This window comes from Acomys minous, assembly GCF_964271855.1.
Source record: "Acomys minous genome assembly, chromosome: 2".
NCBI lineage: Eukaryota > Metazoa > Chordata > Mammalia > Rodentia > Muridae > Acomys > Acomys minous.
The window spans coordinates 1,144,136-1,167,256 of record NC_140484.1 but is presented as its reverse complement, the minus strand read 5'-3'; the positions used below and the strand labels follow the sequence as shown (position 1 = coordinate 1,167,256).

General features: G+C 43.8%; 1 protein-coding gene and 1 long non-coding RNA gene across 4 annotated transcripts in view; both read right to left on the bottom strand.

The window, feature by feature from the left end:
* The window catches only part of RAB11FIP2 (RAB11 family interacting protein 2), a 35,225-nt gene extending 30,781 nt beyond the window's left edge, over positions 1–4,444 (bottom strand). Inside the window, exon 1 of one of the 3 annotated variants that reach the window (XM_084754430.1) lies at positions 4,086–4,444. In XM_084754430.1, coding sequence (XP_084610556.1) covers positions 4,086–4,438 — 353 coding nt within the window. In that variant the 5' untranslated portion in view covers positions 4,439–4,444. Of the gene's footprint in view, positions 1–38; positions 131–4,085 lie in introns of those variants that run through there. The other 2 variants (XM_084754432.1, XM_084754431.1) reach the window with 2 other exon arrangements.
* A 16,898-nt stretch (positions 4,445–21,342) lies between these two features.
* The window catches only part of LOC311581910, a 118,892-nt gene continuing 117,113 nt past the window's right edge, over positions 21,343–23,121 (bottom strand). The window contains exons 4-5 of the long non-coding RNA XR_014773929.1: positions 21,891–22,042; positions 21,343–21,604 (exon numbers count right to left, since the gene is read on the bottom strand). This is a non-coding gene — a long non-coding RNA (uncharacterized lncRNA). The remainder of the gene's footprint in view (positions 21,605–21,890; positions 22,043–23,121) is intronic.

The window sequence follows — 23,121 nt, the reverse complement described above, 5'->3', positions numbered from 1 at the left end:
TGTTTGCAACAGGACAGCTAAAAGATGGCTGGACTTACTATTCATCAGGCCAAAGACAGGTGCAGAGGAAGGACAGAGAGCACACACATGGGTTTCACCCTCCACGATGGTACCATGTGTCCTCAATAAACTGAAATGATTCAGCCCATTAGGATAGATCACACCGATGCCAAAACAAGCAGTTTGTTTTTTTACAATAGGATAATTTATCATAGAATGCATTGTTCTAAGACCCTAAACTAAGAAACAGTCACACAATGATAACATCTAACAGAATTGGGAATAAGCGATGGCAGCAATGAGGTGTGGGATGGAGGGCACCACACAGCACCAACATGGCCCTCAGGACGCCCCAAACGATGCACAGCTACAGACCCCAGAGTCATCTGAGGCTTCAGCAAACAAAGCCATTTTTAATGGCTTGAGAAATACTTCTGATGGGTGATACCTGAGAAATAATCTAAAACTTCACACTTTATTAAAAATGATGGAATGCTCTTTATAAGAATGTGCACCACACAAGAAGCAACCACAGCAGCACCCACAACCGTGTACATGGAGGTTATAACCTTGCTAAAAGCCGACTTGAGGAAAATACATCAATGGTCCCTATAATGGAAGGGGGTGAAGATGGTCAAAACTCAGTTTTTGAAATAACAGCAAATAAATGATCTACACTGACAACCTTACTTTGGTGATAAAGAAACTGAGGCAAGGAGCATGGCAAGACATCTCCCCAAGTCAGATGGAAGCTAATAAGGAAAATATCTAAAGCTGATAAAAAACATCTGCAGGAAAACACAAGAGCGTCTTGACTTGATGAAGCACATGTGCTAATAAGGTTAGCCACATGGCTGCCACACATTACAGAACAGAACGCTGTATTTAACCAGAGAGCTGGAGGTGGGGTGGGGCGGGGAGCACGCTGTGCTCCTCTCTGTGAGAAAGCAAGCTCCTTGAGGACAGTTTGCTTTACACGAAAAATCCATTCTTTTTTTTTTTTTCTAAACCATCTTTGTAAAATCAACAAGATCTAATTCCAAACGTGAATGTCTTGTACCATTTTGGTTTTAGTAGGACACTCTAAACACCTATGGAAGCTTTAAAAAATAAAGCAACAATGCATTTGAATCCAAGTATATAACAACTATGAATTTTCCTTTCTACCCCTACAAAAACAAAACAACAAATAAAGCAAAGTCCTGCAAAGAACTCTGAAACACACACTGATGTATAGGGTAGGCCTGACAAGTAACTTTAGCTGTTCTGTTTTGAAACTGATCTTAATGAGCACTTCAAGAGTCCTGACATAGTGTTTGTTTTCCCAGGCTTCAAAGGGACAAATGAAGACACAGCATTTGGGAGCTGTTGGATTGATGCCGATTCTTTTCCACCTCTGGAGTGCTGGGCTGAAATGGTATATGGCTTCTGTTCAATTTTCAGTGGGCATGGGTCCATGTCCAAAACTACCTCACATGTGGGAATGATTCCCAAGCAACCAGTGTTGTGTGGTCAGAAATGGGACAAGACTGGCTTTAAGGAGACCAGAGGCCAGGAGGCAGGTGCAACGCAGACACACACACACACACACACACACACACACACACACACACACACACACACCTTAAAATCTTCATATGTGCAAGTGTCACCTAACTCTAGGTACTCTATTATTAATTTTTGAGAGCATTGGGGGAAAAAAAAAGAACATCACCTACTTGGGTTGTTTTTTAAAAAAATCAATGGATATTACATAACAGCATCAATGATTTTCCCATTCTATGATTAAACACTGTTATTTCCTTAAATCCCATGCCAGAGCCAACCCAGACATCTATTAAAGAAGGCAAATGTGAAAGTTCTCTTTCTGCTCAAAGGATTTGGCTCAGGCCTGAACCCTCCTCCTTTAAAAAAATAATAAAATAAAATAATATATATATATATTCAAAGTAGAAAAATATGTTAAAAATCACAGCTTTAAGCATGGTATTTCTTGCCTCTCATGACACAATTGGAAGACAAGATGTAAACACTTGTCATTTTCACTGTCACAAAGTACAAAGTGTCACACCCAGCAGTTCCTTGGGATGTCTCAATCAGCTGGTAGCCTTCATCACTCATTCCACTTTTCCAAAAAGCACTTGGGAATATGCTGACAAGGGTTAGCAATGTGCAGAATATTAAATACCTTTCTTTTAATACACTGGTGGCTCAAGTCTGTCTCTTACTGTGCCACATGTGCAGCTGGGCTGGAAAAGGAAGCTATTAAATATATTAAAAATCTAGAAATATTAGCAATAAAGATACCTCATCAAATACACAGTTCCCATTTAGTCACTCTCACAAAACAGTCAGGGTTTAATAACATATGAAAATCCCTTTGTACGCAGTAATATCACACACCCTGTGCATGGAGTCTCAAAGCATCTCCCTCCAAAAGCGGGACAGACTACAGTATTTAAGAGTATTGTTCATGGTCTAGTTTACTGTAACTGCCAAGCTGCCAAAGACGGAAATAAAACAAGACATTTTTAAAAGGCTATTTCGTTCTCAGGATCTTTGGATCCACACTTGGGCCTACTTAAACTTGGGAATTTACATTTGAAAGGTCTGAAGTATATTATCATTAATATTAAAAGTACTGTTTAAAGCACCTAAGAAAATTGAAACCGTAGATACTCAAAAGCTCACAGTCAAAACACTTTAAAGGGTATATACTAAATTACCCCAAACTGACAATTTGGGACAAATTATTTGGTTATTATTCACTTTCATTTTAAATCTGATGAAAAATACTTAAAAAGAAAGTGAATGCTATTTAAGCCTCAAGAAGTTTAAAATCATTAAGTACACAACTTAAAACTTTTTCTCCTCATTAAATATTTACTTTTTCTTCCTGCATTGCTAGTATTTTATCTTACATACACTAATTCTTAGGTAAAGACTTTATTCAAAACAACAACAAAAAACCCAATGCCTATTAAGTTTGCTGGCAAGTTTTACAAGAAAAAAATGAGAAAAGATTATTTTTTTTAAAAAAAACTGATGTGAACTTACAATTATCATTAATATTTTTAAAGCATTTTAAAGCAGTCTGAAAGCCAGGTAGATAGACCTGTATCAGGAATGGTTGGGGGGGGGCTACTTGGGAAAAGCGAAATCCTCTGATAAGCTCAACTCACCAGCCTCTCATGAAGCCCTGCTGTGTCAGAGCCCTGGCCCACTGTAAGCTACCTATGTAAGGGGAAGCATGTGAGCATGTCAGGTAAAGGATGGGCAGGAGACCTACCTTTCCAAACACGCTATTGTTTCCACTTGATTTCTTAAACTAAGTATATCTAACTCAGGCTTGAAAGTTCTATTGCAAAAGCCATGTTTTCATTGATGAAGTCATTAAACCACAGCCTCACAGGACTTTAATCACTGTCTCCAATCTTGCAGCAGCTAATTCGGCCTAAACACAACAGCTCTGCTGAACTGATTCTTCAGTAAACAATAGCTCCACTATAGTGCAAATTCAAAGGGAAAAATGTCAGTGGGCTCAAGACTGAGGATGTTTGTGCAGACTTCCAAAACTTTTTTTTTTCCTTTTAACAACTTTCTACTCTATCAAGAATTACTGACCCTGAAAACTGATGGTGCAAAAATAAAGGCCAACTGTTTACAATGCTGAAATACAGAGTTCTAAAATTAGTAATTTCTCTTTTGACAGTGCTCAACAGACGTAGACCATTACATGCATAGATTTAATTTTCTGGTTTCCCAGTTCATGCTCTAGGCGTCTTATTAAAATGTATTGATTTTATTAAAACCCAGGGCAAGATATTCCAGTGTTTAAGAGCTGTTTACCTCACACAAAAATCAAGAAAAATAAATAAAAGGATCACTAACCACTCTGCTTTAAAAAAAAATTATTTCAGAGCAAAGGCTATATTTACTTCAAAATTATACAAATAGAAGTGCTTAAAATTGGGTCCTATTTCAATCCCAAAGACCAGTGCCTCAAATATACTATGTTCAAGAACAGTAAATCCATATACGATATATTTAAGCGCCCAAAATTCAAAATAAATTATATAACTTACTCTGTTTTCCTTCTTTGTTTGTCCTCAAAGATGTCATTGAGATTAATTGCCACTTGCCCTAAAAACTTATCCAGTCCCACCAGGGACCTGTGCATCACTATAAGAAAAAGAATGTATTTCTCCGGGTTGCCCTGCATGAGCAACCCAGGCAGCTCAAAGGAGGCCTCCTCCTTCCAGACAGGCTCCAGGGTCTTCTCCGCTACAGACGTAGAGTACTTCTCTTTGCCCAACTGAATTATGGTGTATGTGTCATTGGTGCCACTTTTGCCTTTGGGCTTCAGGTCTTTGGCTTCAAGCACTGTGACCTGCACGTGGGTTGGAAACCACTTTTGGGCTTGCTCGGACAGCATCATTCTGGGCTTTCTGTTTTGTTTCTTTTGTTTTGTTTTGTGTATGTGTTTGTTTTTGTTTTTCCCCTTCTCTCTGCGCAGCTCAGACGCGCAGGCAGTGCCCCTCCCGCAGGGAGAGCCCCGACACCCCCCACCCCCCAGGTATCACAGCATCCTTAAGGGCGACTCCAGCGAGCTGAGGAGTCAGGGCTGCTGCCCCAGGTCCCTACGCGGGGCTGATGTCAAAATGACCGGCGGGGACGGGCGGGGGTCCCTTTCTTCCGCAGGAGCACCGGGGCCCACATCACCTGGCCGCGCCGTCCAGGCCTCCGCGCGCAGCCGGGAGCCTCCAGCCGCCGTCCCGGGCCCAGCGGCCTCCGCCCCGCGCGGCCCGGCTCCTCCTCCTCCTCCTCCTCCTCCTCCGACCCGGCTGTAACGAACCGTCGGCCGCCCGCGGGGCCCGCCCGGCTCTCCCTCCGCCCGCGCAGCCCGGCCTCCGCGGCTCCTCCTCCCCCGCCCCCCGAGAACGGCGGGAGCGGCCGTGCCCGGACCGGCGCCGGAGGGAGACGAGGCGGAGGGGACGGGGCCCGGGCGGCACGGAGGCGCGGGCGAGGCCTGGCCCGGGGACGCGCGGCTCCCTAGCGCCCGGCGCGCGGCGGCCGCGCCACTTCCGGGTTGGCCGCCGCCTCCATGTTGAGCGGCGCTGCGCGAGGGGCGGGGCCGGGCGGGGTCGGGGGTCAGCGCCGCCCTCCCGGTTGCCGTGACGACGCGGTGGCGGGGCCGGCGGGACGCGGAACCCGGGACGCGTGCGCGCGGGGCGCGTGGGACCAGGGCTGAGGGTCGAGCCTGGCAGCTGCTTGGAGGGCTCCGGGAGGGAGGCGGCGCTGGGCCCTGTGCTCCGCCTGCGCTTGGGAGAGAACCAGTTTCCATCTCGGAAGGCGGTAATCTGTCCCAGCCCAGGGTATGTTCAGCCCTGGCTGGGCGCTGGTGTCCTTAAATGGTGGTGGAGCACATTGGCTCTTCTTCGTTGGCAGCTGACTAAAGGGACCTCCTCCTGAGCACAAAACAAACACACAAAAAAAAAACCCACCCAAACAAACAAAAAACCCAAGGACAGCAAAACAGGACAAGCAGATAGACCCCAAAGCTACCATTGCTTCACAAAACAAATCGTAGACGCTTTGGGATGCGTCAGGAGACCTGATTCTGGCCCCCGTCATTCGATGGAACTATTTAGTCATTTTCCCTTCCTAAAAGTCCCAGTTTGTTTGCTGATGAAATAGGTCTCCAACCTAAGTTGTGAATATGGCGTCCAAGCCAAAAGCATTTCTTGAGCACTCACAGTCAAGTGCTCCTGTAGACCAAGCCCCAATTTCATCAATAGGACATCTGCTCCCTTTACCACGCTTTTTTTTTTCCAGTTTCAGGAGACACTTACTACCTCCGATGACTTCATTTCCATCCTGTCTTCCTAGGAAAATTCTGAGTTCTTCGGACTACCTGGCAGCATGTCCAACCTGCTGCCATCAACAGCTATGATTATAAACATACCTGTTACTTGTTTAACTGCACTGTGCTGTTCTCCAGGGAGACCTTTGTAGACAGCCCACAGCTCTTGCAGCAATGTCAAGAGGTTGAGCGGCCCTAAAGGACTTCCGAGAACTAAGCAGTAACCAACATACTAACCAATCTGTTGGCTGACTAAATGCCTTTTCTCCCTTTACGGGGCTAATTTTTAGAGTAAATATAATAGATAGGAATGTGCTTTTTCCAACTTAAAATGGCCATAAACTATAAAGTATTGTGTTTCTTATTTTCAGGCAAGTTTTAAAACTTGTATTATACAGGCAGAGTTTCATCCCTGCGAGACAGTGTTTGCAAAGCCCATGTGTGCAAAGCAGAGCAAAGCCATCACGCTGCACATAGCATCTGGATCCCAGAGTAGGCAGTTGTCAACTTTAAAGGAAAATACTTTCAGGGATCTGTAAAGAGTACAACACTGCAGCAGTCAGTGGTGGAATCTCACCAGCATCTCTAGAGAGAAATAATTTGACACCTGAAACTTGCAGAAAAATGAAATAAGCATTATGAAATCCAATTTAAGAATAGAAGTTTTATAAACTGCATTTTAAAGGCTTTGCATTTCTATTATAGGTTGTACTTAAGTAAGCAATAGCCAATTAATTATAATGGATGTGTGTTTTTATAGCACTTAAACGTTGTTTGGTAAGTTTTATTTTAATGATTATAAACTGGCTTACATGTATCAAGTCATTCATCCTCCACTTACGGCCGTTTCTAGGGTGGAAGTTGGCTGCAGCAGCTCACAGCAACACAACGCAGTAACAGACTCCAGCCCAGCCCAGAGGGTGCACTAAAGGAAGAGCTGAACCACTGAGATTGTTGTCCTCTCTCCTAGCACAGCTAAATTTGAGTTTTCTCAAAACCTAGCTAGAGCCAAAATTATTTAGTATTACTATGTGGCAAGACCAGAAATTATGACATAATAGTTTTAAGTCAGAATAAGAAAATAACATCTTTTTGCTCACAGGGAGATCAAATAAACAGACAGACTGTAAGAGCCAAATAAAGTCTAGAATTGCATTGTAAAAGATAAGTAATTTCCTAGAGTGATTCTTTTTTATTGCATCACTACATTCAGAATATAAAAATATGTCAGCTGAGCCAAGTATATGGTTGACTCATATGGGAAAAATATAGTATTTATATTAGACCTGAGATCAAAGTGCACTACTAAAGTGTTCGGGTTGTGTACATTTCTAATTTTTTTTTTTACTGCTTTTAAGATGTATGTGTAGTTATGTTTAAAGGTAGATCATATGAGTGAGTAAGAGCAACCTCAAATTGAAGACAGCTACTTGTTGTTGTTGTTGTTGTCGTCAGTAAAGATATGTCCAGAAATCCTTAGTACAACTCCTAAAACAAGGGCTTGGGGTAAAGGACATATTTTATAGGAGAAAGATGTTGAGAACTCTAATTTTATACTGTAAGTACCTGCTGCCATGAGAAAATTATGAGCAGAAATTTAAATTGGTCACCATTATCCAACACACACACACACACACACACACACACACACACACACACACACCATCCCCACCACCACCAGAGGAAGATTTCACAGATACAGACAGCAAGTCCTGCGCCTTCCAGGCCAGTCCCACAAGGGAGTTCATTCCTAGCACTATGGATGGTTTTCCCATTGAGCATCAGCATCTCTCACCACCTACCTTGTGGACCTCCTGTAGGACAGGTTTGAGCCCTCAGTATTTAAACAGCCCACTGAGTCCAGCGTGCTAACGCTCTGGCGTGTGCTGCAATGGGTGTGTTAATTGTTTTCTAGACAGAGATGGAGAAACCAAAGAGAAGCAAAAATCTCTTCCAGGGTATTATTAAAACCTTCAGACTTCACACACACACACACACACACACACACACACACACACACACACACACGGAGAGGGAGAGAGACAGAGAGACAGAGACAGAGAGAGAAGCCTGGGTCAAATCCCATGCTTGCCTGTTGCTGGCTATGTAAGTTTTGAAAGAAAACCTCCTTCTTTGAGCCATCTGTAAAATCAGAGTCTGTCCTCATAAACACCAGGGCATCCCCTTGCAGTCATAATTCCAAGTAGGCCGACTGTGGCACAAAGAAGCTAATTGCGTTTTAATTACCTAATTGGGTACAGAAGATAAACTGAAGCAGGTTTTAGTTTTCTGTAATTTATTAATGATGGATCCCCTACTTTAGAAGGGATAGATATCTGTATATGTATGTATACATTCAAGATGTGCTGTGCATTCTCTTCCCCCAAGTGAAAGCAATTAATGATCAGAGAAAGGAAGCAAATGTAGCACTAATTAATTGTCCCTGCATGAGGAAATTGACACTAACAGCTCAAGATTTGGAAGAAATTACATATAGGGAAAGTAGTCTTTAAAAGCCTTGAACTTTTCTCTTGTAGTCATCAACATAACTTCTATTATTGGCAGCTACTTTGAACTGTGAAGACATTCTGGGTGTAGGGGTTAAAATTTGTGCAGCAGAGTACACATTTACACAAAAGGATGTTTCATGTAAAAATTTTCCATTTCTTGTTTATAGTCTCATTATATTATGTTGGACAACCTTTGTTCCCTCAACCAAACAGACGCATATGAATTCACAGAACAGGAATGCATTTATGACAACTGCTATACGGTATTGGATAAGATGAATAAACCCCATTTGATCTTTTGTCCTCCCAAAGAACATTTAAATTGTTTCCAATTTTCAGCTATCATAAACAACGGTTTGTAGATAAACAAATTGTCTCCTTATGAACATGCACAGAGAGTTTTTTTTAAAATAATACTTCTTATAAAAATATATTTAGTTAGCTAGTTATTGGGCAGGGAACATGCCACAACACATGTGTGGAGGTCAGAGGTCAGCTTGCAGGTGTTGATTTCCTTCTACCATGTGGGTCCCAGGGAATGAGCCAGATCGTCCGTCTTGGTGGTACACACCTTTTCTACTGTGCCGTCACTTTCCCCTAACGCCTCTCTCGTAATAACAATTCTGTGAGTGACAATGAGGAAAGAGCCCATAGGCCTACACACCAGAAGAGTTGTTATCTTGGCTCTATGAACCCACAGGCTGTAGACCTGCTAACTCTTCATCCGCCTGAGCCTCATGAGCACCTTCTAATTGCAGGGTTCTCAAAGTACCACTTGCTGAAAACTAAGGCTTGTTCTTGAAGAACAGAGGACTCTCAGTGATTTCTCCTCCAGTGTCAGCTGTCCCATCATGAATCATCTTGAGAATTCAGTCTTCGGAATGCCACCACTTACATGATTTAGAGAGACGTTTGGAAGCTTGATAATTCCTGAGCCCAATTGTTATCAGAGTAACTGCACTCATTGTCCTTGCTGGCAAGATGGCGCAGGGAGTGGAAGCAGTTTCTGTGCAAACCTGATGGCCTGAGTTCACTCCCTGGGACCTACTAAAGGTTACAGGAGAGAGTAGACTCCATAAAGTTGTACTTTGACCTCTACATGTACCCTGAATAAGTGTATGTACACACACACACACACACACACACACACACACACACACATTGAAAAAACTGGCTCACTGTCATTGTACTTTGTAAAACAAGAAGGAGGAGGCGGCAGCCAGGCGTAGTGGCGCACACCTGTAATCCCAGCACTCTGGAGGCAGAAGCAAGCAGATCTCCTGAGTATGAGGCCAGCCTGGTCTACAAATCAAGCTCAGGATAGCGAAGGCTATACAAAGAAACCCTGTTTTGAAAAGACAAAACAACAAAAACAGGAGGAGGAGAAGAATTTCTTAAGAGTTTTAATGATCTGCATAGAATGTATAGATTTCTAGAATGTGGATTGATTTGAAGAGTATATAACTGTCTAACTGGCAAGCTACTCTCAAAAAATATGATGACGTCGTTCTTCACCCTACAGGTCCTGTCTGCATTTCTACTAACTGAATCTTTAAAGGTATTTGTTAAATTTTGTCTTATTTCTTATATTTTATGACTTTATGTAAAGCTGGGGTAGGGAAGAGATGTTATTTTGAGTGATACAGGTCAAGCTTTTCTTGTCTCAAGGTCTGATTTCAAACTGTCTTGCCTGAAGTAATTTTCAACTGAACTGAACAATTACTTAGTCCATCTGAGTATTTGGGAAGCATATTTTGGCTTAGGAGCTAGTGCATCTTTTCTTACACATTGTGAGTCAGGTTGTCTTTGGAGTCCCTACTGGTTGTCCTAAGAGAAGGACCATTGACAGCTACAGCTACAACCACTGTGCAGCTGCCACAAGGATCCTAGACTGTCTCAAAAGCCAAAACAAGATTAAGCACAAGATTGTCTTCAGCGTCATTCTTTTCAAGATACCATGGGACACTTGGAGCAAGCTCTCCATGTCCTTTCAACAACTCTTGTACTTCAATTGCCCATAAACATTGCCTAAGCATCCTTAAGGAGATGCCAGGGCCTAACTCTGCTTTAGTGTGAACACAGCGACGAAGCTAAGTGACCTATTTGCAGCCCACGGCATTCTCCAGAAAGCAGCAATCTGTACTGCGCTGTTCAGGATCAATAAATGGCAGAGGGACTGGAAGGTATTAGTGGACATTATGCACAGAGAAGGAGCCATCCTGGCCTCTATGAACCATCTCTGCATCCGTGACAAGAAGAGGAGATGCTAACCAACTGTCTGTTGTAGAAAAACGCTGTTGTCATCCAGGAGATCAAAGCAGATCCACCATCTCAATCAACATTAGACATTTGTTACAGGACAGAGAACACTCCAGATGGGAGAGTCTTTTATAAACAAAAAAAATGTATTAACTAAGAAAATTTACCATGGTTCAGGTTTGTATCTATTAACTACATATGCATTAGTATTCCCACATTTTCCCCAAGCATCAGTGTTTGCTTAAAATGATACGAGTTGAACAGATTTAAAAGCAAGAAAATTCTTGTTTGCCATCATTCAAACTATATCAGAGCCTACTCAATATTATAAGGAAGGGCACTTGCAGGAGAAAAAAATAACTCATTAGCAATATAGATGAACCCTTGTGAAGAGCTAAAACTGATGGCTGTTGCAAAACCAAAGAAAACACTATAAAATGGAGGCTAAATTTAAACTTATTCTGGGAGGGCAACCCCAGTGCCGCCTTAGAAACACACGCCTTAACAAGCTCCTGTGCTTATAAGGTTGATAATGACTTGATAACAGCTTATGCCATTTATACCTTTCCCATTCCGAGTAATTGGCAGTCTCCTCGTGACCTTCTAGTTTCAGACAAGTGCGAGGTGAGCTATACTTAGAGAGCCTCAGAAAAGAAAGGGGTAAGGAAAGCCAATGTGGACAAAAAAGTCAGTTCCCACTCTCCCGTTTCAGAGTAGACAACAGGACAAGATGTAACAGCCAAAGCCTATGAAGTAACTAATGTGAAGACTAAGGGTGATGAGTTCAAGGCCAGTCTGGACTTCAGTGTAGGATCCTGGAGTGCAGCGTAGAATGCATTCCATAAAGGAGGCAGGTTGGACAAAGATTCCCTCTTGTAGGCCAAAGATCAGGCTGGCAAAGCAGATCAACACAGCTAGATGAATGAAGTGAGCCTGCAGAAAGGGCACACTGATGATGAGACTCCAGGTGAATATACTTGTTAAAATGAAGGTGTACGTCGCAACTTGCTTTTCAGATGGGACCTTGACAGTGAGTCTAATCTGGCACTCTTCAATCCCAAGCACCATATTTACTTGAGGCAGCCACAGAAGTGATGGAGTGGTTAAAGGCAAGAGGGTCCTGAGCAGAGGTCTGAGGCATCCTGCTGAACCTCCTACCCAAAAAGCACCAGAGATGCTCTGAATGGTTCATCTCCCTCAAAAGCTGTGAAGGTGTTGGAGAGGGAGAGCTGACGGGAGTTGGGAGCACAAAGGTCCTTGTACCCAGAGATGATGAGGAAAACCAGGAGCATTAAGCATGCAATATTGTCCTTCAGAGGAAAGGATGGATAATCTGTTTTCCATTCAGAAGGCTGGGAATTGGAGGCAATTAGCAACAAGGTGATCTGTGTTATCTGTATGGCCAGGACATACCCAGCTCCCACAACCAGGACAGTAGGTGGCTAGTAGTACTCTAAATGACCCTTACATTATCTATATAGCCAGGGCCTCCCCCAACCTCTCACAACCAGGACCAGAGGTGGCCAATAGCCTAAAAGACCTCTTTGCTACTGCATGACAAAGACCATGGCAAATCCCTTCCTTAGGTCCCTGGTGGCCTGTCTCTAGAACCCATCTTCTTGGATAAAACGAAGTGTACTTTGACTTGAGTTTCAATGTCATCATGCCTCTTTATGCACCGGAGAGTGTACGGCACGTTTTTGTGGGTTATACTGTATTTAAACATGCTGGCAATCAACCTTCTGGCATCAGACTCCCAGAGTTTGACCTAGCACTGACTAAGTCAGGCTGAACTGAGTTTTTCTTCTTGCCTTTTTGTGGGTTGTTTCTCTGCTGGCCATAACACTTGCAGGGACACCACGGGTGGGCATAAAAGATCCTCCAAGGTAGGATCAGAAAGATTTACAAGATACAAATCAGGATCAGAGACTGACTGTGACAGATTCCTTGTACCTACCACTTCCTTTTATTGGGATAAACAGTGGGGATGGACACCGACAGATACTGCTCGGACTTTTATCTGGGCCTCAGTTTCAGCCTTAGTTTTTTGTTCCAGAGAGGATTAAAAAGGAGGAAACTGAAACTACATTTGTATTATTATTTATGCTTTAAATCCTGAAGGATTGGATGCTTCCTAAAATAGCATTTTCTGGACTGATTTTGATAAGAAAAGACACAAGGGAGCCAAGATAGAAATTATGTTGGAACGTGTGTAGGGCAGCAGCTACGTATTTCCTAACTTAGCCCCTGAATGCATCATCTGCGCTCACACCCCTGACATAAGAGATATCGCATTATAAGCAAAGGGGAGTGCTGGCCAGAGCTGAGGGACTTGAGGGGTTTTCTGTTTGTCATGAGGTGGTCTCCTGTTCTGTCTGTTCTTCAGTGGTGACTAGTGAACGTTGTCCTGGGAACTAACTGCACAGAGTTGAGTGGAATTCTAACAGCATAACAGAAAGATATCTAGGCTCTTGTTGGATTGCAACCATAGTGAGAAGTCATGTTTTGATGAGGACTCTGACAAAATTAATACAACTTCTGGGTTCTAATCACAGCAATATATTTCATGAAGGAACCCAGCTCTCTCTTTGTCTCTCCTTTTGTGTTCTGCTGGGCCACCTGTCTGTTCCCATCTGAGGGCAGTTTATGCACACAGTCTGCCGGCCTCACCCCTCCATCTCCAGCTGTTGGCAACTGCAGTTACCGCTTCTCTCTCCCACATCTTCAGAGTTTACTTCTCTGCTGTATCAACCTCATCAATACAAATAGAGCTCCAATACTTAGAAGTTTTTTTATTTATTTAAGAAAGAGGCCACAGAGAGTGCTTTGTCAATAAAATGCTTGCCTTGCAAACATGAAGATCTGACTTCAATCCAAGAGCCCACATTAAGGAAACTAAAGAAGCAAGGCGTGGTGGCAGCCACCTTCCTTCCGGTACTACAGAGGCAGAGACAGGCCCAGGTGGGTCCCCAGGGATTGCTGCTGGCCAGCCTGTCTTCCTTGGCAAGTTCCAGAACAGTGTGAAAAGATAAGAGAGTGTGGAACATCAGTTGGAAAACCACACTCAGCTTTGTTTTCTGACCTATTCATATGTGCACATGCACAGACACACACATGCGAACACATGCACACACATACAGACAGACACACATGCACACGTGCACATGCACACATACAGCAGACACACATATACAGACAGATACACACATACAGACAGACACACATGCACACGTGCACATGCACACATACAACAGACACACACACGTGCACACACACACACACACATACACTTGCTCACACATGTCCCTTCTGCATTCTTGGTAGCTACTTCTCTTAAGAGCAAACCTTTTTGGCAGACTTGCCCATGCTTGCTGATTCCTCCATTCTCTCTTAAACATGCCCCAATCAGATTTTTGTCTTCATCCTACATCTATACATCACCAACACCAGCATTCAGTCCTCATCTTATTTGAGCCAATCATCCCCACTTGATACTTTTCATCAAACAAAATTGATGTTTACTTGTGCAGCACAATGACACCATAGAAGAAGCTGGAGGTTCAGTGTCGGTCTTCTCTGGTGTGGTGTCAGGCATGGTGCTCTACTGTGTTGTTGTGACAGATGGTGCAAACTAATGAAGACAGAAACCAAAGCTGCTTCGCTCCACTCATTTCTATACTTTTTCAATTACGCTTTAAATATGTTCCACATTCATCCAGCGCACCCGCCGCCGAGCTTATCGGGCATCTAGAATTTGTTACATCTCTAAGGAAGCACAAGGGCAAAAGAGAACTCTAAAGCGACAGCTTCTACAAAAGACGCTCATTGTGCCTTGCAGTCAGAAAAGTTTGAGTCCTGGGACCTCTCTCTGATCTACTGGCTTATCCAAGAACCTCTACTTTTATAAACACAGTGTATAATATAAAACATACATACTATCTGTAATTTCATGTTTACTATATCATTACAATTCTATAAATATTCCATAGTATGCTACTATGTTATAATTCATGAACGTATTATATATAATTACATAATCTATTGTTATGTTTTGTATAGGCTACATATAATTAACACATATGTATATAATTAGAAGTTCTTTAGCTGCAGGAACCAGATAATTATGGCAACTAATTTGTTTAGAATGGTTTTATTATATTGATATAAGTGGAGCAAAATCAGACACAAGAAATTTCATGGTTGCTTAAGCCAAATTGGAGTTCTGGGCTGGAGGGTGGTGATCTCAGCAGCAAGATCCTGTGGCTGGTGTGGGTGATCCACCATCGATGTGGCTCCTCTCCCTCCTGTCGCCTGGAACCTCCACTTTGCCTCACAGAACTCCAGTGTTCCCGACCTGTGCCTCCTCTTGATAGTCCTTAGCTCTGCCAGGAGCCCTGCAGCAGTGACTATGGGCTTTCAGCTTTTCCCCATGCCTGAGAGATGGCTGGGGAAGGGGTGGGGGAGGGGGGGGAGGAAGGAGGGAGGGGAAGAGAGAGAGAGGGAGGGAGGGAGGGAGAGAGTCTCATGAACCCAGCTCTTTTTCCTGGGGTGGGCCGTCCTGATAGCTCTGATTCTGTGACCCGTGGCTGTGTCTGGGTAGAGGGGGAGAACTGGGGTTCTGAGTTAGCAAAGGCACTGCTTTCCCTAGCCTACTTGGGATGGAATGAGAGGCCAGTCCCTTTGCACTGCACTGTTGGCAGGCAGATGCTTTGATTGATAAATATATAAAACACATTAAAACACAGACATCTAAGGCTTCTGGTGTGGTTCAAATTTCAGGGTCAAGCTTCATTTAGGAACAAAAATGCATTCTCCTTAAGTGAAATAGAGTTCCACCTAACGGACCGTTTTCAACGTCGTTGAAGTTTACAACAGGAACAGGCTTTACTCTGAGTATTTAAACTCCTTCTAGTAGATGTTCTTCTTTCAACTGCCAGACAAATGATAACTTCGCAAATTCTAAATGCTAATGTTCTCTAGTGAAGTGGGCTTTTTAGATCACCTTCCGCCTTAGTATCCATTTAATTTTTTTTTTAAGCCAAGTTGCATTTGGAATTTCTGGATTCTTCCATTTGTCATGCAAATATTCAGTTCTGTTCTTTTTATGATAATACAAAATAAAGTAGTTTCTCACAGTAACCTTGTAAATCATTTACTTTCTATTACATGCAGCTGGCTTTGTTACTGTAATGATTTTCTGTGAGTGCACACAGTTGAACATGTAAGAGGCAGCGTGATCATTCTCTACTTGGAATTTCTATGCAATTACTGTTTGCCCAGAAATAATAAGATAATTCAGGAATATAGGAATTTATTGTAATACATTTCTTTTTAATATGTAGCTATATTGAAGGGGAATCTAAATTTCTAAAAAGGACATGCCATCTCTTTTTGTTATATAGCCTAGAGTTTTCATCTTGCTGGGAACTCTGAATCAAAATCAAAACCAGCTGAGGTAGTTACTCGGGTGCCTTCCTTCAGCTTATTCAAAAGAATATAGGATGAACGGTAAGAATTAAGTAAACCACAAATTATTTTGGAGTATCTGGTTTGTATTATAAATAAATTTTTTACTGCTGGTTGTTTTTTTTTTCAAAAATATCGCCTATATTTTTGATATTTATTCTTATGATCTAACGTAAACTGCGTCCTACCAGTTTAGTGTGCTGTTGGTTCATGATTACATTTTTTTCATTACACTCATATGCTATAAATATTTTTCACTCTGTTCTTTGGATCCCACCCAATATGGCAATGGTCTTTAAGATGTGTCATAGAACATATTAGGAGACATAACCCTGTTTGTGCTGGCATATATAAGCTTCACACCTTACCTCACACTAGCCAGATCGGTGGCTACACATCTGCTTTTAAGGCACTGGACTAAAAATGATTTGGAGACAACAGCAAGAAAAAAAAAACACACAGAGATGTCTGGTTGCAACATTTTATTCCTTAATGGTCCTGACTGGAACGTGGTGATAAATTATGTTAGTCTGTTGGTTAATAGGTTTACAATTGGTTAGTTCTCTGTTTTGACTTATAAATGTAGGCTTGGTGTAACTTTGAGGTAAAGCATTTCCCTACCATGTATACGATCCTGGGCTCGATCCCTAGCACTGCAAAAATAAAGATTTAAAGTGCATATCTTTGATGGGCTTGCTTGCTTTTTTCTTTTTCTTTCTTTCTTTCTTTCTTTCTTTTTTCTTTTCTTTTTTGTTTATGTTTTTGTTTTTCGAGACAAGGGTGCTCTGTGTAGCCTTGGCTGTCCTGGAACTCACTCTGTAGGTACCAGGCTGGCCTCAAACTCACAGAGATCCGCCTGCCTCTGCCTCCCAAGATCTGGGATTAAAGGCGTGCGCCACCACCACCCAACTGGGCTTATCTTATACATTTAAAAACAGTGCACTATACAACATTCTTATTACAAAGGTCTATTATCCACACAGCGTATTACACTAAGGGGCAAGAACGAAAATAAGCAGTTCCTTCACATGTTTGTATATTGGCAGCTGTGACACCCTCCTCAGTGGTCCCCGAGGCTCCATGAGGAAGCGAGCGCAGTTTACAAGAGGAAGCAGTTTACAAGAGAACATTGATGCTATTACACCACGGAAGGGTTTAGAACTCAAACACTAATGGGGAAGCTGAGTCTCTAGGAGTCAGGCATCACTGACTGCTGAGAGTTATAGCCACCAGGGCAGGAGATAAGAACACAGCCAGCCAGAGCAACAGCAGCATGAAAGACCCCTCGCACTGTTACCAAAGAGGATCCTTTTGTTTTTCTCTACTGAACACTAATAAGTCTTCCAAAGAGATAGGGGTGTCTCAAACAACAGGTCTATTTAAGAAAACTCCCATGCCCATGACGAGCTACGGTTGATGAGGGCTTTGAGCAGGTTATTAAAAGACTTCAGTCACAAAGACATACATGCTGTAATTTCAGCGTCCAGAATACTACCACGCATGCTGAAGACCGAGGGATGCACTGGGTGTTAATTCTCTTCACACTCTCAGAATCGGACTGGTCTAAGCCAAGAGGTTTCTCTTAGATCTACTATGGCCAGAGAGAGAGCCGCCGTAGCAGAGTCTCAGCGGGGTCTCAAAGTGGAAAGGGAGTCGGTGCAAGGCTGGTGACTTCAGAGTGGGGGTGGCAGGGTGGGGGTGGAGTGGGTCAGTGAGACTAGGCTGTAGTGTGATGGCGTGGGACGAGCATGAGTCAAGGCCAAGGTCTTCAAGCACAAGTCAATCCATTAGTAGTTTGGTAGGTCAGCTTACCTTCTAGGAACAAATCTTTTCTAGTTATCTCAAAAGCCAAATCTTTTCTGAACTAAACTTCCCGGTTACTTGGCTTGTTCTGGACTCACTGTATTTGAACACACAGGGAAAACAGTATTCCTAGTCCCTGACTTCTTCACACCCAGAGACAAAACATCATGAAGGCTTCAGCTGTTTTTCCCTCTAAATATTTCTAGCAGTAACAACCAGACAAAAGCAAAAGCCATTCCCTGTCCGTATTCCCAGCTGACGGAAGCTCTGAGGGACGTGAGTTGCATCCTGTCCTGGTCTTCATGTGGAATGGGTTAATCCCAAGGTCACAAAATCAGTGAGTAGAGGAACTGGGGTTCAAACAGAGGGCTGAGTAAAGACGAGGTATTTGCAGTCCTCTGACTGCTGGTTTGTTGGTGCGCAGTTATTACCCCCACTGCAGCGAAGAACACTGTAAACAAGCTAAAGGAAAGTGACTTTTCTAGCAAAGCCTAAAGCAAGAGCTTCTATTGGCATGATGCGTGGTTGCGTTTAATTACACACCGTGCAGATGATTGCATGTTTCCATCTCTTCTCTCGGAAGCACTGGGGTGGTGGTGGGGGTGGGGGAAGTGTTTCCTACACTTTCAGTACAGTTCCAAGCTCAAGCTGCACTGCACTGAAACGCGCTGTTTACAGTCTGCCTCTCCGATACCTCCATGCTGGTTTTAGCTACTATTTTAGACTTAGTGGCTGTGCCAAATATTTGTTGTGAGGAATAAGCAAATATTTCCCAAAATGTTCACGCAAGCACATTACCACTGCAAACACACTTCACTGGCAAGCTTTTCTGTGTAAGTCTTCGCCAAGGGGGGTGGGGGGATTATGGTTTTTCATCTGTATCGGAGCTAGAGAGGCCTCCGGAGCCGTTATTAAAACAAGGACCAACTAGCATTTCAATCCCCAAACCTAGGACACGTCTTTTGTTCACTTGTTAATCAAGACCCTTAATGGTTTGAGCTCCTTGCCCCATGGTACTAAAGAGGTATCATAGGGTGGTGGGTGTGGCTCACCTATATATTTAAAAGATACAATCTCATTTCACAGGCAGTAGATTTGGGTGAGAGTAGCTTGAGAACAGTCTCGTTAAGCCCAGCCTGTCACCGTTTCCTTGCCTCCCATCCCTCCTCCCCTCCATGGGCCACCTCCCATCCCTCCTCCCCTCCATGGACCACCTCCCATCCCTCCTCCCCTCCATGGACCACTTCCCATCCCTCCTCCCCTCCATGGACCACCTCCCATCCCTCCTCCCCTCCATGGACCACCTCCCATCCCTCCTCCCCTCCATGGACCACCTCCCATCCCTCCTCCCCTCCATGGACCACCTCCCATCCCTCCTCCCCTCCATGGACCACCTCCCATCCCTCCTCCCCTCCATGGACCACCTCCCATCCCTCCTCCCCTCCATGGACCACCTCCCATCCCTCCTTCCTTCCATGGACCACCTTTTTTTTTTTTTACTCATTTTCTTCACACCTTTAGGGTGTCTACAAAGAACCACAATCCTCGATGTTTCGCCTGGATTAAAATGTTGGTAATGGGGTCCCTATGCCGTGTGGTCTGTGAGGGTCACACTCACTTTGAGATACCACTGCTACCATTTTGAGTAGCATGGCTTCCTCTCTATAAGCGGCCGAGTTGTTGGGAAATGGGAGAAATGAACCTAAGGTCACTGGGAGTTACTGAGTGAATCCCATGGCTTATTTTTGAAAATGGGAAAAACGAAGATAGACCCTGACTGCCAGCAAGGCTGCTAGTGAGCTGTGTCCTCGAGACATAGAAGCTGATGTGATTAGACCCTAGCCGTTCATATTTTATCATCAGAACCCAAGAAACCTCTTGAGTTGTTCAGCAAACAGCTTTAATTATTTTATCATTTTTTTTACTAAATGGATACCATATCCGGATAATTTAGAAAATATCCCACTTTATATCAGGATACTCTGCAAACCTCCGAGATAGAGACAGAGGTCGTCAGTTGTGTGCCTGCTGAGTGAGGCACGTGCCCCGTCCCACCCTGTTTCTGAGATGAAGGCTTCAGATTCCTCCCTCCCTCCACCTCCCATTGCCCTTCCTTGTCATCCCTCCCTGTTTGGAGACAATGCCTCCTTCATTTGTGAAGTCCATATGCAGTTAAGGATGATTCTCGAGCCTTCCAAGTGCTGGGATTTACAGGTGAGCACCAAGATGTTACACTTCACGCTGGGGAACAAACTGAGCACCCTGCCAACTAGGCACATACCCGGCCCTCTTTGGCTTCTTTTTTTTTTTTTCTTTCTTCATTTATTATTGTTGTATACATGCATGCACATGATGTCTGAGTATGGGCACCTGAGCCATGGCACACAAGGGAACAGCTTTGTAGAGTCTGTTCTTTCCTCCCACCCTTACCTGGGCTCTGGGAATTGTCTGCAGGTTCTGAAACATGTGAAGCAAGCATTGTTATCCACTGAGTCATATTAAAGGCCATTGCCTGATTTTCCTTTTCTCTCCTTACCCTGTACCTCCCATGTGAGCTTCCTGTATTGCTGTCTCCAGTTCAGAATGACCTGAACTATGCAGCCAGAATATATCATTGATCTAAAACAATATTTTTTTTTACCCAAAGTCACTTTCGAGTTGTTACATTTAAGATTATGATTCTTCATTAGGTGTTTAACTCTTTGGGAGTTTGTTTCCAAGCTATGCTTTTTTTTTAAACCACTGAACTAAATTTATTAGTCCTAGGTGGGTCTTGAGAAGTAGAATCTTGTCAAACTTGTTACTGTGATGTGTCCTGGGGCTGTGTGAAGTGTCACAACCCTCTCCAGGTAAGACGGGCCCAAAACAAGAAGCTCAAGCTCTGCAGAGAAAGCAACGCCCCTGCCCCCCACCCACCCACACAAGGAACAATGCCACCTATGCCCACATCCCTCAGCGTCTATCTCTGTTTGGTGTTCAGGCAGGCTTGGACTCCAGCTGGATAAGAGTCTTTGCCCTTGCCTAGTGCCCAGCCTCCTGGTATCACACCCTTGGGGCATGCCTTCTCAGTTCCCTCTCTCTCTCTGTCTCTCTCTCTCCTCTCTCTCTCTCTCCTCTCTCTCTCTCTGTCTCTCTCTCTCTGTCTCTCTCTCTCTCTGTTTCTCTCTCTCTCTGTCTGTCTCTGTCTCTCTCTCTCTGTCTCTCTCTCTCTGTCTCTCTCTCTCTGTCTCTCTCTCTCTCTGTCTCTCTCTCTCTGTCTCTCTCTCTCTCTGTCTTCTTGCTATGACCTTGAAGTATTAATTGGCTACACAGACCTTCAGGCAGGAGGCTGCCTCTCCTGATTCAGGAGACTACTGCTGGCCTGTTCTAGCTAACCGGGAACAGACACCTTCTCCTGCTAGCATCTTCCCTCAGGGAGCCAATGTGGAGTTCAAGTAGGTTAAAGCATTACATTTGTAAATTTGTGAAGGATCAAGTTGTGAAAAGAAGGGCAACTCTTGTTCTCTGAGACTTTATTAGGCAGTAAATGCAATGTGATACATTTATAGCAGGGAAGACCCAGCTCTTCTGGGTTTCACTGAGCCTGGAAGATGGGTCTTATTTCATAGAGTCTGTGGAATAAGTGGCTGCTGCACGGATATGCATTTACAAGGCTCTGTGCCGATTTGAGGTAATCATAAACTAAAAAACGAGCGATCAGTACCTGCAAGTCAAAGGTATAATTTATATACACATTTTCCCAATCAAATGTGAGGCCCGGACTGAGCCATATGCTTTTAATTTTTAGTTTAATTTTTAAGTTTTTTCTGTTGCTTTTTTTTAATATAAAAGAACTACAATTACATTTTTAGAAAATGTTGCTTGTTCCTGCCCACAAAGCTGGTATCACTGTAAGACACACCAGTTACACCAATCAATCCTGGCACACAAAGTGACATGGGGCAGCATTAACTAAGTTAGGACTGGAGGGTAGACTCCTTACAGCTTACCGTTTCGCTAAGAACACAGAGCCACTGCAAGTTTTCCCAGAAGGAAACTGCACGTGAGCAGGACAAGCTTCCCATGTGCTGCCAAGGCCCGAGCGCGATCTCACGTGGTTCCCCCGTTTCTTGTTATACAGTAGACTTCGAAAAGAAACACTCTGAGAGGAAAAAGGTAGAGAGTTAGGTCCAGAATGAGAAATAGTACGAACACCTGAGGACAGATAGAAAGTATAGCTAGCAGAAATGGAGAAATGCTAAAGAAAGAAAGACCATAGATACTTTTGACTATTTTATTTACATTTATCACCAGCCAGATAACTGACTCAGAAAGCAATTTGCAAGAAAAGACATTACATTTACAGTGTTTGGTTTTTAAAATATTATCCTTTTTAAAAAAGTATGTGTGCACAGACAGGAGCCTAATATTAACTGTCTTTTGAGAGGATTCATCCAGCAGCTGATGGAAACAGATGGACAGACCCCCAGCCAAACAAGAGGCTGAGCTTGGGAAGCATGTGGAAGAGTGGGAGGAAGGACCGAGCGACCCTGAGGGCTCCAAGACACCAGAAGAGGCCTACAGAGTGAACAAACCTGGGCCCACGGGGGAGCACAGAGACTGAACCACCAACCTAGACCTGGGCCTGGACCCCCTGCACATATGTAGCAGATGTGGTCGTGCTGTGGGTCCCCTCTAATATCTGGGTCCTCCTGATATTAGAGGGCAGAGCTTCAAATGGTGACGTTTCCTCTTCCCACTTCGTTTAAGCCCGGGCTCTCTGATGCTTACGCTGGGCTGGCTGGCTGTCCAGCTTCCCAGCATGCTCCTGTGTCTACTGCCCACCTCACCATAGGAATGCTGGGACTGCAGACATGCTACCACATCCAGCTTCGTGTGTATTCTGGGGATTGGAACTGAGGTCCTTTATGCACTGAGCCATCTCTCTTTGCCCCTGGTTTTTACTGTTGTTGTTGTTGTTGTTGTTCAAATAACAAGAAAAAGCGATGCTACTTCATCCATGCCTATGTGTCCTGTGGATCTTCCAGGTATGGGAGCCGGATTGTCACGTGATACATAGCAGGACCAACTCTCACACCTCCCCTTTCTCCTCCTCCTCTCCCTCTCCTGTTGACAAAGCTGAGTAACGGACGGTCTCAGGTCCGTCTTTTCCACAGATCTGTGTCTGTCTCCACAGACCTAATTTACATAAAGATCACAATTCATCTGCTGCTTATCTTC